The 14511-nt window shown below is 46.2% G+C and overlaps 1 protein-coding gene across 2 annotated transcripts in view; it reads right to left on the minus strand.

Moving 5' to 3' along the window:
- Window positions 1-14511, minus strand: part of GPSM2 (G protein signaling modulator 2) — a 362291-nt gene that overhangs the window by 224403 nt on the left and 123377 nt on the right. For both annotated transcript variants that reach the window (XM_085602218.1, XM_085602219.1), the window contains one exon: window positions 3628-3763. In XM_085602218.1, coding sequence (XP_085458344.1) covers window positions 3628-3763 — 136 coding nt within the window. The remainder of the gene's footprint in view (window positions 1-3627; window positions 3764-14511) is intronic.

The following is a 14511-nucleotide window of genomic DNA, read 5'->3' on the forward strand; positions in this document are numbered from 1 at the left end:
CGGAAAAAAGAGAACTGACGTCATTACGCCGACGAGGCCCTCTTATGGCTCTGGTGACGTCATGCGGAGTTGCGAGAGGAGCAGACGTCCTCATCAAAGTGGAGAGCTAGGAAAAAATTCTGCGAAATGCAGAGGATATTCATAAAGTGAGGAATCCACAGGCAGATGTATCCATCAGAAATCAAAAGGCACCTATGTACTGATACAGGAGGTGTCCATGAAACCGGAGGGTCTATCTAATGCATTCTCTTGGTCTGAGAGAGGTATGATGTATCATGCCGGCATGTGCAGATGGAGGAAACTGTGTTATTATTGCTATTGGTGCTCTATGAATGTGAGGGTGGCCTAGAGTATTCAGTAGGTGAGCAAAGGGACACTGCAAGCAATAACTAGATTTAATAAGTGATCTAGTTAATTCAAGAGTCGGGGTTTACTGCGCCCAATACTTTCACAACTGACACCAAAATGGACATTTTAATGAACTATAAGCCAGGGAACGTAAAGAGGGAAAAATCCAAGTAACAGCTGCATTTCTTTACTTCTGCCATCTCAACTTAAATCGAGGTAGAGTGATCATCATAATTAACATGCCTCACAATGCCTTCTTTTCTCAGTTCCAATGGATTCTTAACTGTGAGCAGATAACGTGGACAAACTAATTTAACCAAGATGTACACTAGGCCACCCTCCTTTTCACAAGCTTGTGAAATTAGAGGCACGTTTCTGTGCAGTCTACCAATAGCTTCTCAAGCCTACAGATGTTACAAGCCGCGAGTAATCACTAATGACTATGTGTGAATGGCATTGGAGTTAAAGGATATCTCGTATTTATGGTGAACTGACCAAACACATCCAAGAGCCTTTAGTCCAACATATTGCAGGTCTACCAACGTTCAAAAACCAAACACCAGAAACCAAGTATTATGTTGGCCCTATAGTTTTAGAACATTACTGAAACAATTTTAACCTGAACTACAGAATACACCACAACCTAGTAACACTCATTTAGGTAAAGATGAAAGTGGACCTGCCCTATGGAAACTAAAGCATGACAAAGTCACAAATACAAGAAAAGAAGCTTTTTAGAACGCATTTTCATTTGAGGTTCTGTTGCCCAATTAGATTATATAATCTAGTTCAAAACAAAATAGAACGTGGAAGAAATCTGAAAAACGGCAATAAAGCAATCCCTTTTATTTAAAGGAAGTTCTAAGTAGCAAATAAGATGATTGGCAATGTACCTAAACATTTCCAATTCAATGATTCAAAATTACTAAAAGCTTTGTCCTAAACAGATCATCAAAAGTTTTCGATATCAACGTTTTATTTTTCCAATCTCTCAAAACAATGTCATTTTAGGACTTCAATAACGTGCAAGAAGACAGGGCTTTCTTGAAAGTTTGCAGAACACTAATAGAAACCAAGTAAACTTTACTTTGGTAACAAGAAACACGAAGCACCCTGGGTGAGTGGGTGTTCACGGTACAGCCTAAAAACTTTTGATTTGCGACTAGCAGATAAACACTCTAAATAACCCTTGCTAGGTTTGCCTCATTCAGCGCATACCAAGAATATGCTTGCCAACATGAGTGCTAGAGTTCCATTTGCAAGACTAGGTAAAGCTGAGCAGTGGTGAATGAAGTTGGAGCCGTCATTTTGAGAAGTTTGTGCTAAACATTTGATTACATAAGAAAATCAAATGTTGAGAAGATTTTAGAGCTGAGAAGAGTCACCTGAAAGTTTCCCTTTGCAATGAAGAACAAGCCATGGCGGAAAGCCCGAGCAAACACACCGGCAGTTTCACTGGAGCCACAGCAGTCTTTCCAGCAAATCAATTACAGCTGGGTGGCGTGCGTGGAGCATTCTACGCGTCTACCTGGAAGTCGGAGTTCAGCAGGGGAAAATACTGTGGGCCCATTTAGAGAGAAAAGGCTACACCGGGTTCGAGTCTCGGCAGGGACGCTCAATATCCTGCAATTCTGGGCAAATCACCTAATGTCCCCCGACCCCGTGCCTAACCAAATGAACGTGTCCGTCTGTAACTCAAGTGGTTCTCATGTATAGCGCTCTGATATCTGCAGGTCGAGTTCGCAATACATATATAGAACTCCGAGAAAAAATAAATAGTATCTGGACATTTAAACACTCCATGAGAAACTGGTACTGCCGACCGTTTGCAGCTGTGGCAGTTTTTTTTTAAAAGTACTAACTTTAGAGTTCGGGGCAGAGAAGGGGCATGCTTCGGCCGGGGAGTAGGTTTGCGAACTTGCAAGTTTGTGCTGCTCGTAAACAGTTTTCATGGCGATTCCTGCCCTGAACGCACACAATACCACTGTAACAGCCTAAGAGCATTTTGAAGGAGGCTTCGGACGTCGAGCCGCCCATATTTGTTCTATTGCTATTTTGCAGAAAGTTCATATACACTGATTGCTGGCGATTTTCCATGGTGTTAAAGCGACCGCAAGCAGGCAAATCCCCACAGCTCTTTTCAAGCACTAGTGCTTGTGCTTATAAAAGTGGGGGGAGATTCAATGTGGTATATCAGAGGCTGGAATCTGGACTAACTTTTTACAACATACATTTTGCCTCTGACACCATTGATCACAACATTTGTTTTATCAGCTAGTACCCGACTCTGCTCAGGACCGCAACAATAGCTAGAACTATAGGAGCCAATCGGCTCAAGTTCCACAAATCAAAAAGTTTCGGACAAATGACTATGGTTATGTAAAATAGATGTATTTGATAGCTTTTATGGTATTTTTGACACATTTTGAAGTCACTGTACAAATGTAAATATATATGTCACTGTCTTTTGTATATAATAAGTGTATGTCTAACGAGTAGTGTTCATCGAACCGAAAAGTTGATAAGCAAAAGAAAAAATTGCTTTGCAGATCGCAGTCATTAAACAGACTAGCTGATAAAACAAATGTTGTGATCAATGGTGTCAGAGGCAAAATGTATGTTGTAAAAAGCTAGTGCTTGTGCTGGCATCCACCTTGCAGGAGCGAGCAGCGGCGCGCGGGCCATATGTTTTCAATTAGCAGGCGCGCCGCTGCTCGCTCCCACAAGGTGGATGCCACCACAAGCAAGAGTGCTTGATAAGAGCTGACCGATTCCTAAAAGGTCACTCCTAGAGCGCTCTAGGCGAGACCTAAAAAGTGGGGGGTAACCATGCAAAAAGGAGCACTTTCAAAGAATCCTTAACTGGAGCTCACTGATACTTTTTTGTAAATACGGTACAATAAATGCATTAAGCAGCTGCTAAAGTATATACAGTTACATAAACAAGTTAATGGGGGAATAATTGTTGATACCCATTCACCATTCACAAAGTCTTTAACCTTTTTCTCTCTTTGAAAAATCCTCATATTTAGCATGATAACCACAATAAAACATCTGCTATTAAAAGAGAAAATCAAACACTACTTCATCCTGCACCTAGTATTTTCTTCCAGTATGAATGCAGTTGCTATGTGTGACTGCCATTAACTGCTTTCCACTCGTGCAAAAAAAATTCATGTTCTTTTGGTGCCCAGAAGACGTTAAATGTATTGCCTAGACTATTAACTAGTTCACAAATGTGTTAGTCTCCAAAAATGGCCTATATATAACTGAATTTACCTTGTCTGAGATCTCTCTGGAAATTTCAAGATGCTTTTGACAACAAAGAATAGCTTCATCAAAATTTCCAAGCACCTTCAAAGTGTTTCCCAGATTACCGCTAGCCTTTGCTTCTCCTAGACGGTCTCCAATAGTTCTGGAAAATAAGCAAACGTATAATTCAATTTTATAAGAGTATCAACATAAAATAGAAAATGTACTCAAAATACTAAAGAACAAGACTCAAGACTGTGTCCCAAAAAGAATTTACCAAATAACAAATACAGATTACATTTCTTCATTTCAGGTACTCAATATAGCACAGACTATTCTTTAAGAAGCCAAGGTATGATTTATAGAAAACATCAGTTAACTGAAACAGGAGCATTTCACATATAATTTATTGTACAAGAAAAGTACGTAGCCTTGAGTTCAGTCAGTTGAGAACAAATTAAGAAATAGATATGGGGTGGGAGTATAAAGAAGAAAGTTACTGAATTTCGGTGACACCCTTTCTGGTGACACTCTTTCTTGTGGATTTAACCCAGATTCCCCACCTTGAGAATCTACCAGGCGCCAGACTAGATCCAGAAAACTTTAAAGCAGTGCTCCTGCACGCGAGTAAGCCATGCCTTGCTACTCCATGTCAACATCATTCCGCTCCAGAAGTGACGAACCAAGCCAAATAATAAGCACAACCTATCCGCGCCGAATTCAGTTTCTTTAATGAACCCTTCAGGTTCCCTCAGGGGTAGATCCCTTGAGCAAACTGAACGAACCACTGTGCAGATTCCTAGATTGGGATCTTCTTAGATGGAAGAGTCCAGGATGAGAGGGTGGTGAGAAATCTGCAGTGATATAGAGTATCCACCAGAAAGATCACTGCCAAATGTAAGTAACTTGTTCTCCTGATGAATAATTATAACAGCAGATTCCTCACAATACCAAAGCAGTACCTCCAAAGGTGGTGGGTCTGTGGAATGGTAGAGATGAAAAAGCCCTACAGGGCAGAGCGGGAAAATACCAATCTCAGCAGAACCGACGGGCAGTAGTGCTTTGTGAATGTGTGCACTGATACCCACATAACCACCGACAAATATCCAGGACAGTTACTTCTGTGCCAAGACAGCCGTAGCAATCTCCGCCCTGGTGCAGGGGGCCCAGGGCCTTCTGGAAGGAGCTTCTTAGCTAATAAAAATCACATCTTAAGACTGGCAATTGAAAATGTGCATATTTTTGTGCCGCCATCTCCTTTTTTACCCTCCACAGAACCCCACAAAGAGCTGTTTGTAAACCCAATGTTCTTTAATGTAATCAATGTAAAAGCAGAGTAATCTGTTGGGGTCTAAACAATGAAGTCTCTCCTCCTCGGGAAGAGTCAGAGCAAAGTCAGTCAGAAGCGTGATGGCTTGTCCACCATGAAAAGGCATCATCACCTTCAGCAGAAACGCAGCTTGAATCCTTAAAGCCAGTTTACCTGGATAAAAAGTGATATGGGAGGATGGACTCAACATGCCTGAACTTCACTCACCCGGTACATGGATGTTACTAGAACCAGTAAGGCGGTTTTTAGAGTGAGTCGACAACTGTGCATCGGCTCAAAAAGGTACATATTAGAAATGAAAGAACCACAATTATGTCCCACTGTGGCATCACAAAGGACTTAGGTGGAAACATGTACTGTAAACATTTATTTAACCACCACAAACAGTGATCTGAACTAAGGAAGGGTGGTTTGGAAAATGTAAAACAGCCGACAGGTAATCGTCAACTCTATCCAGAGCAAAAGACCTTGCTGGGCCAAAAACCCCACCACACCCAGAAGTTTTGCCTGCTATGGGTCCTACTGGCGGGTACTGCACCAAGCTATGAACCAGTCCTAGCACCTTACATATACAGATTATGGTAAATGACCCCTGGCTGTCAAAATGACTTCAACAACCTCAGAAGGAATATCAAATGGGATTGACTATTTCCGATCTATCTCCATTCATGGAGAGGCAGGTTGTGCAGGCTCTGTTTCTGGACTCTGCCTTGATGCTCTAACAGGGGGTCCTCCCAAGGTGGCAGTCTGATTGGAGGAGAGATGCTCAAGCCCAGTAGGTCTGAGTAGCACATACTCCTGGCCCAATTCAGAGCCACTGACATGATTTCGGCCCAGTCATTCCTGATCCTTTACAGAAATCCTAGCAGGAAACGTAGCAGTGATTAGGCATTACAGTCCTGTGCTGTACTCTAGATAGAATGAGTCTACAAGAGAGCAGTGGGGTCCGACACTGAAACGCAAAATCCCTTGCATATCCCCAATAAGGACAAAATTGTTGGGGAATACATGATAGTAATTGTAAGGCCCAGGAAGCGTGGGTTGGCCCACCTCTCCTTAAAACGCCCAAGGCCAAATCAGTCTTCTCACCTAACATTCAGGAGCCATCAAAAACCTGTCCATTAAGGATGCCTTGGTGTTTCCGGAGAAACAAATGGACCTCATTCAGAATTTGTGCTGAAGCACTAAGCTGGTTCCCATAGATATACCCAGACAGTCCATGATGGCCAGGCCCGAGTGGACGACAAATATGGCTGCATTCCAACCATCTGCAATTGTTTGGGCTGAAAAAAGAAGAAAAAAAATCTAAGTTCTTTGGGACCACTGTAGAAAGCTGGCTCTTTATATAAAGGACCAAAACGAGGTACACTGTGTATAGAGTTCAAGCAGCCCTAAGGCCCTTATTGCTTTAGAGGCAAAAATGATAGCACTAAATGCTCTGTATTTTAGAAGTGTGGGCGAGCAGTTTAGGCTTATCAGAGGGTGGTGCTAAGCATTTGTTGTACTCACAAAAGCAATAAATGATGCACACACTCAAGAATAAATCCGACACCAATTTAGAAAAATAACTTGTGTTTTTATATAAATGTTGATACCAAGTACTTCGTTATCAGGCAATTACTTTTTTAAATATGAATTTTCACAGGTAAGTAAACAGTTCACTTAAATGTGAATTTATGTATATATTGCATACAGTTATTTATGGTCAGTTTCTGGGGGTCTCCTTTGGGGCTTAGGGTTGTAGGGGGACAGAGTCCAAAGTACCATCAGCAGTTACTCATTAACTGCCCTGGGGTCCAGGTCCAGAGATGCTGGTCGGGTTGGTAGCTGTGAATGCTACACCAGACGGGGGGCCACCAAGGAACAGGCTGCAGAGGGGCATTTGGGGACAAGTCCAGGAGTTTCCAAAGGGAGGCTTGGGTCACAATGGTCACAGGGACAAGAGGACACAGCCGGTACCCGGGCTGGGGTGCTCAGGTGCAGAGTGGAAAGGTCGGCTGAGCTCTGTGTGTCCTAGGACCTTGCGGTCGTTGGTCTTGCCAGTTGAGGTTGCAACCTCAGGACTGCTGGGCCACTCTGGAAGTGGGTCTCTATGCTGCAGGCGTCCCTCAACAGCTGCTCAGTCTCAGTGCAGTGGGAATTCGGACTGGACTCTCACGGGCTCCGTTTGCTACAAGGGGTCTGGTATCCCGGGTACTGGTCCTGAACGACTCCAGTTGGACCTCTTGCCCTCTTACTTAGTGTGGGGACAGATCTGACCTTCAGGAGCACGGCGTTGTCTTCCCGGGCGGCTGCTACGTCAGGCTGGCCGGGGAGCGGCAGCTTGGTAACCCGGACTTTGCGTTTTCGGAGCCTGCAGACTGCAGCGGAGTAGCTCTTCTACTCCAAGGGAGATTGCTGGCAATCTGCGAAGGGCTGGCAGTCTCTCTGGGTTCTTGGAAGCTGTTCAGCTTCAGGTCAAGAAGCTAGCCACGATTGTCGAGACTGGGGCAAGCAGGCAGAGTTTGGCTCTGAAATGTCCACAGCAGTGTTCAGTTCTCGTTTTTCTTGCGGCTCTTCTTTGTCCTCTTTTTCTGGATCTGTCCAATTGAAGTTCCTGGTATCCGGGGTGCCACCTAAATACTCAATTTAGGGGTGTTAAGGGGAGTAACAGGTAGTAGGCAATGGGCTACTTACCTTTAGGGTGTTTACACCCACTATATGACCACTTCCTGTGGCATAACCCTGACCCAGACAGCCTAATTCCACCAAAACTAAAATGGTGAAATTCTTAAAGTCGTCTCCATTACATGTAGCCCGCCTTAGGGATGGAACTGACCTGAGAGGGAGAAAAGCCTCATGACTAGCTAATTTTCACTCTTGTCCTGGTGCCAAATAAGCCCAGGGCAGGGGGTGGTATTTCCCACGTCCGGGAAAGCCTTGGGTCGCATTTCAAAGGGGGTGGAGGCTTTTGAAGGCTTCTGCCTTGATATGTTGATCACTTAGCCATCTTGCTTGGATGAGGTGACACAACCTCTGGCCAGAGCAGGCATGGTTTCTAACCTCAGATGGTGTGGGCTTTCACCTGCAGGGAGTCAGCCAGCACACAAGTCGTTTGTAGGTTTTCAGGGGGAACCTCTTAGGTGCCCTCTGGGTGCATGTATTAATAAATCTATCACTGTAATCAACGTGGCTTTAATATTACAAGATGCCAAACATCTCAAGTTTGAGTGAAACCATCATGTAGCTAGGCAACTCCTAATACCAATGACCAGCACATGTACTCAAAATGGCTTCCCTGTTCACTTGCAATATCTAAGAATCGACTTGGACATCACAGAGTCATATCTGCTCTTGCAGATATGTCCACACATGTAGTATAGTGCACCTGCCTTTGGGCTGTAAGGCATGCTCTAGGGGTGACTTACCTATACTGCATGCAGCGTCTGCAGGCATGGCACACAGGAGGTGTGCCATGGCATGTCTTCACTATTCTCTGCACCATGGCACGCAGCACGAATGTCAAGTTGCATGTGGCTGCTCTGGGGTCACTTAGGGTGGCACAATACATGCTGCAGCCCTGAGGGACACTCTTTAGCCTCCGTGCCCTTGGTACCAGGGGTACACTTTACTAGGTACTTAAAACGTATTGCCAATTTGGGGAACAATTGTATAGTTTTAGGGAAAGAGATCTGGCACTGGGGACCTAGAAAGCAGAAACCCAGAGCACTTCTGTCACAATTGCATCAGATACCATGAAAAACGTCAGGGTGACCTTGTCACATAGAGGCACTTTCCTACAGCCACCATGTCCCATAGTGAGAGGGAGGGCTACCCAGCAAACAGCTTACATTGATTGACCTAAAGGCGAGGGTGGCTGAGAAGAACATTCTCTTTACCAATAGGCCTACTCATTTTCTCAAATCACTCGCTGGGCATCACCGTTCTGTCTATGGTGTTGATCTGTGCCAGCAGGAAAATCTTCGCCTGCTCCGGTTTCATTGATGATTTCCCCCAGTGTATTGAGAACCCCAGGTTTGTTAGTGTCCTTGTGACCCGCTGTGCGTGTTCCTCGCATTTTTCGTGTGAACTTGCTTTTATTAGCCAGTCGTCGAGGTAAGGATACACATGAATCCCTTCCCTCCGCAGGTACGCTACTACTGCTGCAAGGCATTTTGTGAAAACCCTTGGTGCGGACTTCAGCCCGAATGCCAGAGTTGTGAATTGGTAGTGATCTTTGTTGATTGTGAACCTTAACAGTTTTTTGTGCTACCTGTTCATTGGGATGTGCCGGTAGGCGTCTTTGAGATCCACTGTGGACATGAAGTCCCCGTCTCCCATCTGTGGGAGTAGTTCTTGTAGGGATGTCATTTTGAATTTTTGCGTCCTTACGTACTTGTTTAGGAACCGTAGATCCAGGATGGGTCTTAAGTGTCTCGTCCACCTTTGGTACCAGGAAGTAGTTTGAGTACACTCCTTTGTTCCTCTCCTTGAAAGGTATTGGTTCTACGGCCTCCTTTTGGAGTAGCTGTAGTGCCTCCTCTGCGAGTTGTGCTAGCTCCTGTCTTGAGTGTTCCCTTCTTTTTGGTTTTCTGTTTGGAGGGCTCCTTTCCAACTCTATGCAGTATCCGTACTGAATGATGTTGAGTATCCATTTGTCTGTAGTTATTTTTCGCCATTCCCGAAGGAAAAGCCTCAGTCTTCCGCCTACTGGTGTTGCATGCTCGTAGGCATTTGGTTTGTGTACCCCCCCCATTTTGTTCTTTTTGTGCTCCACCCTCGGAGGTATATTGTGGGTGAGCCATCTTCTCTGTGCAAAGTCACTTTGAGGTGGGTTGGTCTCCCCCTCTTCTCCTTTGTCCTCGTCCGTTCCCCCTACCGCGAAAGACTGGCCTCTAGGCTGGTACTGCCAGTTTTGTTTTTGCTGCCCCTGTTGGCCGTGGCTCTCACCTTGCTGGAAACTTTGGTGTGACGTTCCCGGCTGGTTACCTCCTCTTCCGTAAGGTCTCCGAGTCGGGGTACCTCTTCGCATCCCCCTGAATTGCAGGGCCCCCATGGACCTTGCCATCTCATTCTCTTTTTTGAGTTGGGTGAGCTGCTCATCCACCGGTGCCCCAAACAGTGTCTCTCCGTTGAAGGGGGTATTCAGTATATTATTTTGGACCTCGTTTGAATCCTGAAATTGTGAGCCAGGCCTGCCTCCTTTCAGTGATTCGTATCGCCATCAGTCTGCTTGATGTCTCTGCCCCGTCCAATGCCGTCTTAAGGCATGAGTTAGCTATATTCTTCCTCTCTTCCACTAGATGGGAAGCCCTTTGTTGGTATTGTTCGGGAAGATGTTTGATTAGGTCCCCCATCTCGTCCCAATGTTGGTACTGGTGCCTGTTCAGTAGCGCATTTGAGTTCGCCATGCGCCAGTGCATTGCAGAGTTCCTCTCTATTTTCCTTCCAGTGAGGTCCATCCTTCTGCTCTCCTTGTCAGGAGGTGGCCCTGAGGTCGCCGGGACATTGGCCCTTTTTCTGGCCGTGGATGCAATAATGGAGTCAGCAGTGACGGATCCCTTGATATATGGAGGGTCCTGTGAGGAGTGTTTGTATTTCTTTTCTGTTCTGGGCGTGATGGATCGGCATGTTGCTGGGTCCTTGAACGCCTCTTTCCCTTGGTTCATCACACTTTGGAGCATGGGGTGGAACTGGATCCTAGTTTGGATGGGTAGCAGTGTTTCGAGTAGAAAATCTGCTTTCGGTTTCTCCTCCTCTAGTTTCACGCCAAAAGCTGCTGCCGCGCTTTTGACGACCATGTTGTACGCCCCAATATCATCTGGCGACGAAGGCCTCGAAGGATATGTCTCTACGGGCTCTTCTGGGTTTTCGGCGTCGAGGTCCTGCCATTCCAGCTCTTGCGTCGTCGACGGTGCCGAGCCGTAGATCGACTGCTCCTCCTCCTCTTCTTCTCCCTCATAATAGAGATCTTCTTCCCCTTCTTCGGGAGCTTTCGACTGCTCTTCGGCGTCGAACTCTTCCTGCTCCTCGACTTCAAAGAGAACCGTTGCCTCTTTTGCTGGGATTGTGAATCTCTTCATCGAACTCTTTCTTCCTCTGAAGGATGCTCTCCATCTCCATCTCCGCCTCGAGCCTTCTCTTTTTCTTCTCCATTTCGGAGGCATGTTCGGCGTCGAGCGCTGGTCTTTTTGACGGAGCTTGCGTCGACGCGGTCTTGACTTTCGAAGTCGAACGCCCCACCTCGTGGGCCTGTTTTGACGTACCTTGTTTTTCGGCGGTCTTCGGCATCTGGGAGTCCTTCTCGAAGGATCCGCTGGGCCTATCGTCCTTGGATCCACTCGCGGTCGTCGAAATTTTCGGCGCCGGTGGTCCTTTCGAGGACTATGACTCTGGTTTTTTCGAGTCAGTGTCTGGTTTTCGGGGATTTTGTGCTCGACGTCTCTCCTACCTTGTCAGACGTTTTCTTATCGGTCTCTGCGACCGTGAAGTCATCAGGTCCCTCGGCGATGTTGTCTTCATCGTCGGTGGAGAGGCCCAGGTCATACAGAGACGGGGCCTTACCCTTGCCTTCCATGTTGTAATTGGCTCTTGCCTGCCTCTCGCTCACCCGGAGGGTCTTCGGCGTGAAGGCGGAGCAGGCGTTGCAGTCCTTGCTCTCGTGGTCGATAGGCAGGCAAAGGTTGCAGACCGGGTGTTGGTCCTTCTGCGCGTACTTGTGGTGGCAGTTACGGCAGAATTTAAAAGGTGTTTTGTCCATTCCTGCGCTCAGAGTTCCTGAGTGCGCATTCTCCGTTGGACGTCGAAGTTTGAGGTTCTCTTCCTTCTTCGTCGTCCCGGTTCTATGTTCTTCCTCTCTGTAGTCTTTACTTTATTTTCCTTCGATGAAACTCGTGCTCTTCTTCTTTCTTCGTTCAAACTCTGGAGCTTCTCGTTGACGATCCAGACACAACGGCAGAAAAAAGAATCTGAAGATGGCGCCCCAAAGGTGGGACTTCCGCAGGAAGCACGCCAACGTCACGAGAGGTACACCAAATGGTGGGACGTTGACGCCCACCTGGGCTACAAAAAAAATACAAAAAAAAACAAAAGAAAGACTACGAATCCGGACCCAACCACCAGATCGCGGAATAATGCACAGCATAGTGAATCCAGAAAGATTCACGCTGCAAAACCGTAGTACCACAGCACTCCGAAAGCAGTCCAAACAACAGTTTTAAACCTTTTGTAATTTAGTTACTGTTGACTCTAAATTGAAGACAAAAGCCAGATGGTTGCAGACCGTAAACGTGTATTGAAACAAGGAAGATTCATCATGTCTCATAGTGAGTGAGTGTAGCGACCCAGCGAACTGCTTCTGTTGACCCATCTCAAGGCGTGAAACCGTAGTACCACAGCACTTCAAAAGCAGTCCAAAAACCAGTTTTAAACCTTCACAACAATTTGTAATTTGGTAACTGTTGACTTTAAATTGAAGACAAAAGCCAGATGGTTGTAGACTGTAAACGTGTACTGAAACCAGGAAAAACAGCTGATATGTGTTTTGTTACAAGGTAACTTCAAGGCTGTGAACACATATGTACAATATACTACTTATCAACAAAAAATAAACAGTATTGCATTTTATTACCAAAAAGACTAGGAAGGAAGAAATCCATTGTTTGTACCTTTACCTAGTAATAAGACGCATTCAATTAATGTGTTATCTAGAATTACAATGGTCCACGCACAAATATAAATGTGTGATAAACACAGAAGAGATAGATCAAGCATTCCACCAGTGTTTGGGGCTTCGAAAACGTGCGTGCCCCCAAGAAATTAAAATTTATGAAAAAAGATTTGCGACCCGTGAATTATCACTGAGGCTGTTGTGAAGAGAATAGGCAGAAAACAGAAACGTTAACCCTTTACCTAGAGGAGAGAAAAAAGAACAGATCGCAAGAGTCCGCTTTTACTGACCTAAATTCACAGCTGATTGGTCAGAGGTTTTGAAAATGGTTTAAGAAATAACCTGTTAGGGGGCGTGGTTTGGACGCCGGAGAAGATGGCGGCATAACGCGTCGCTCCTCCCGTGGCAGTGAATCGAGGAGCGATTCTGGAGTTATAACCTAGCGTGTGCACACAAAGAACAACGTTTTCGGCAATCGGAGATTGAGGTCCATCTCTGGGACAAATTTGAGCCGCCAAGGAGGTCCTGGAAGTGAGTTATGGGCAGGGAGCCCTGAGACCACGAGGGAGTGCGCAGCCGTTGGAATCGGCGGAGACCGGGCAAACGCTATTGAGGCTGTCACCGCTACGGAGCTGGAAGATTCGTGACCCGGGGAGGCCGCTGCCGTAACAGAAAGTGAAGGGCAGGAGTGTGGATCTGGTCTGGTCAGTGGGACTATAGATTCGCCCTGTTCTGCAGTGAAATGCCGGTGAGTGGAGCAGGCAAGATGGCGATTGCGGACAGCCCCGAGAGTCCTTGAGCGTTCCGGCGCGTGTAGGAGAACGAAGAGGTCTTCGCTAGAAGGGGATCTGAAGTATGTGTATGTAACCTGTCCTGGAACACCCCAATATAGGCTGGGCGTCTCCGCCAACTATCGACGTTGGAAGTGGCAAAATGGCGGATGTACGGACCTCCGGGGCCCCTACGTATTGAGTGGAACACGAGGCGATCGCAGTGAATGAGGGTGGAATGCTGCATGTTCAAGCGCTATGTACACATCGGCGACGGATGCATAATACGAGGATCATCACTACACTAGTTTGCAAATGGCGGCAGTGATGGCGGTTGTGCAGGCTCCTCCCGAATCATTCTCTCACTGATTTCGGCAATATAGCGGTCAATCCACACATAATCAACAAGCGGAGTGCGCTTTTGGTGTATGTTACATGCTGATGAGTGCGAGTGAAGGCAGAAGATGATGCACACTGTATCGCAGACAGCGCAAGTGTCGGTGCTTGCTCAATATGATCTGGGCGGGCTGCGTAGCTAGTGAGGCGGCCAACGTACTATTTTATACTGCGGATCTGAGAAACTAATGACGGCGATCTGTGGAGGGCTTGGAGAGGCTGCAGCAACATTTCCGAGGGACAGTGCACAGGTTTTGAGCAGTGCTTGGTGCACAAGAGACTTGCGAGAATAACCGAATAGCTCGGTTTTGTCAAGAGATCAGGTCACTTACTACGAGTAGTGGAGCAAGAGGGTCTGTGCAGTTACAAGTTGGGAGTCTGATGTTTGCCGTCATGCTGGTCACGAGTAAGGCAATGGTGTCTGTTATGCACTCCTAAATCTCTACTCACGTCATTGGCTGCGGCAGGAGTTCACTTGTGCTGGTGATGTATGGTACGTGCGCACCTTCTGCATATGGTGGAAGCTCCTGGTCACGAGCTGCTTAAGTCTATTGCAGGGCTATCAGTTCAGTTCTGTCATTCGATTCAATAGGCTTTTCACGGTGCTGTTTAAGATGGGGGATAAAGATACAAAGAACTTGAAAAGGCTCAAGGCTGAACCTCCTGCTCCAATATCGCCGATCAAAGGTAAAAAGGATGTGACCGATACGATAGACATAATATTGAATAGATTAGAGGAAGTAAAGGAGATCGCAAAGTCCACAAAG

The sequence above is a fragment of the Triturus cristatus genome, chromosome 4_2 (genome assembly GCF_964204655.1).
Source record: "Triturus cristatus chromosome 4_2, aTriCri1.1, whole genome shotgun sequence".
NCBI lineage: Eukaryota > Metazoa > Chordata > Amphibia > Caudata > Salamandridae > Triturus > Triturus cristatus.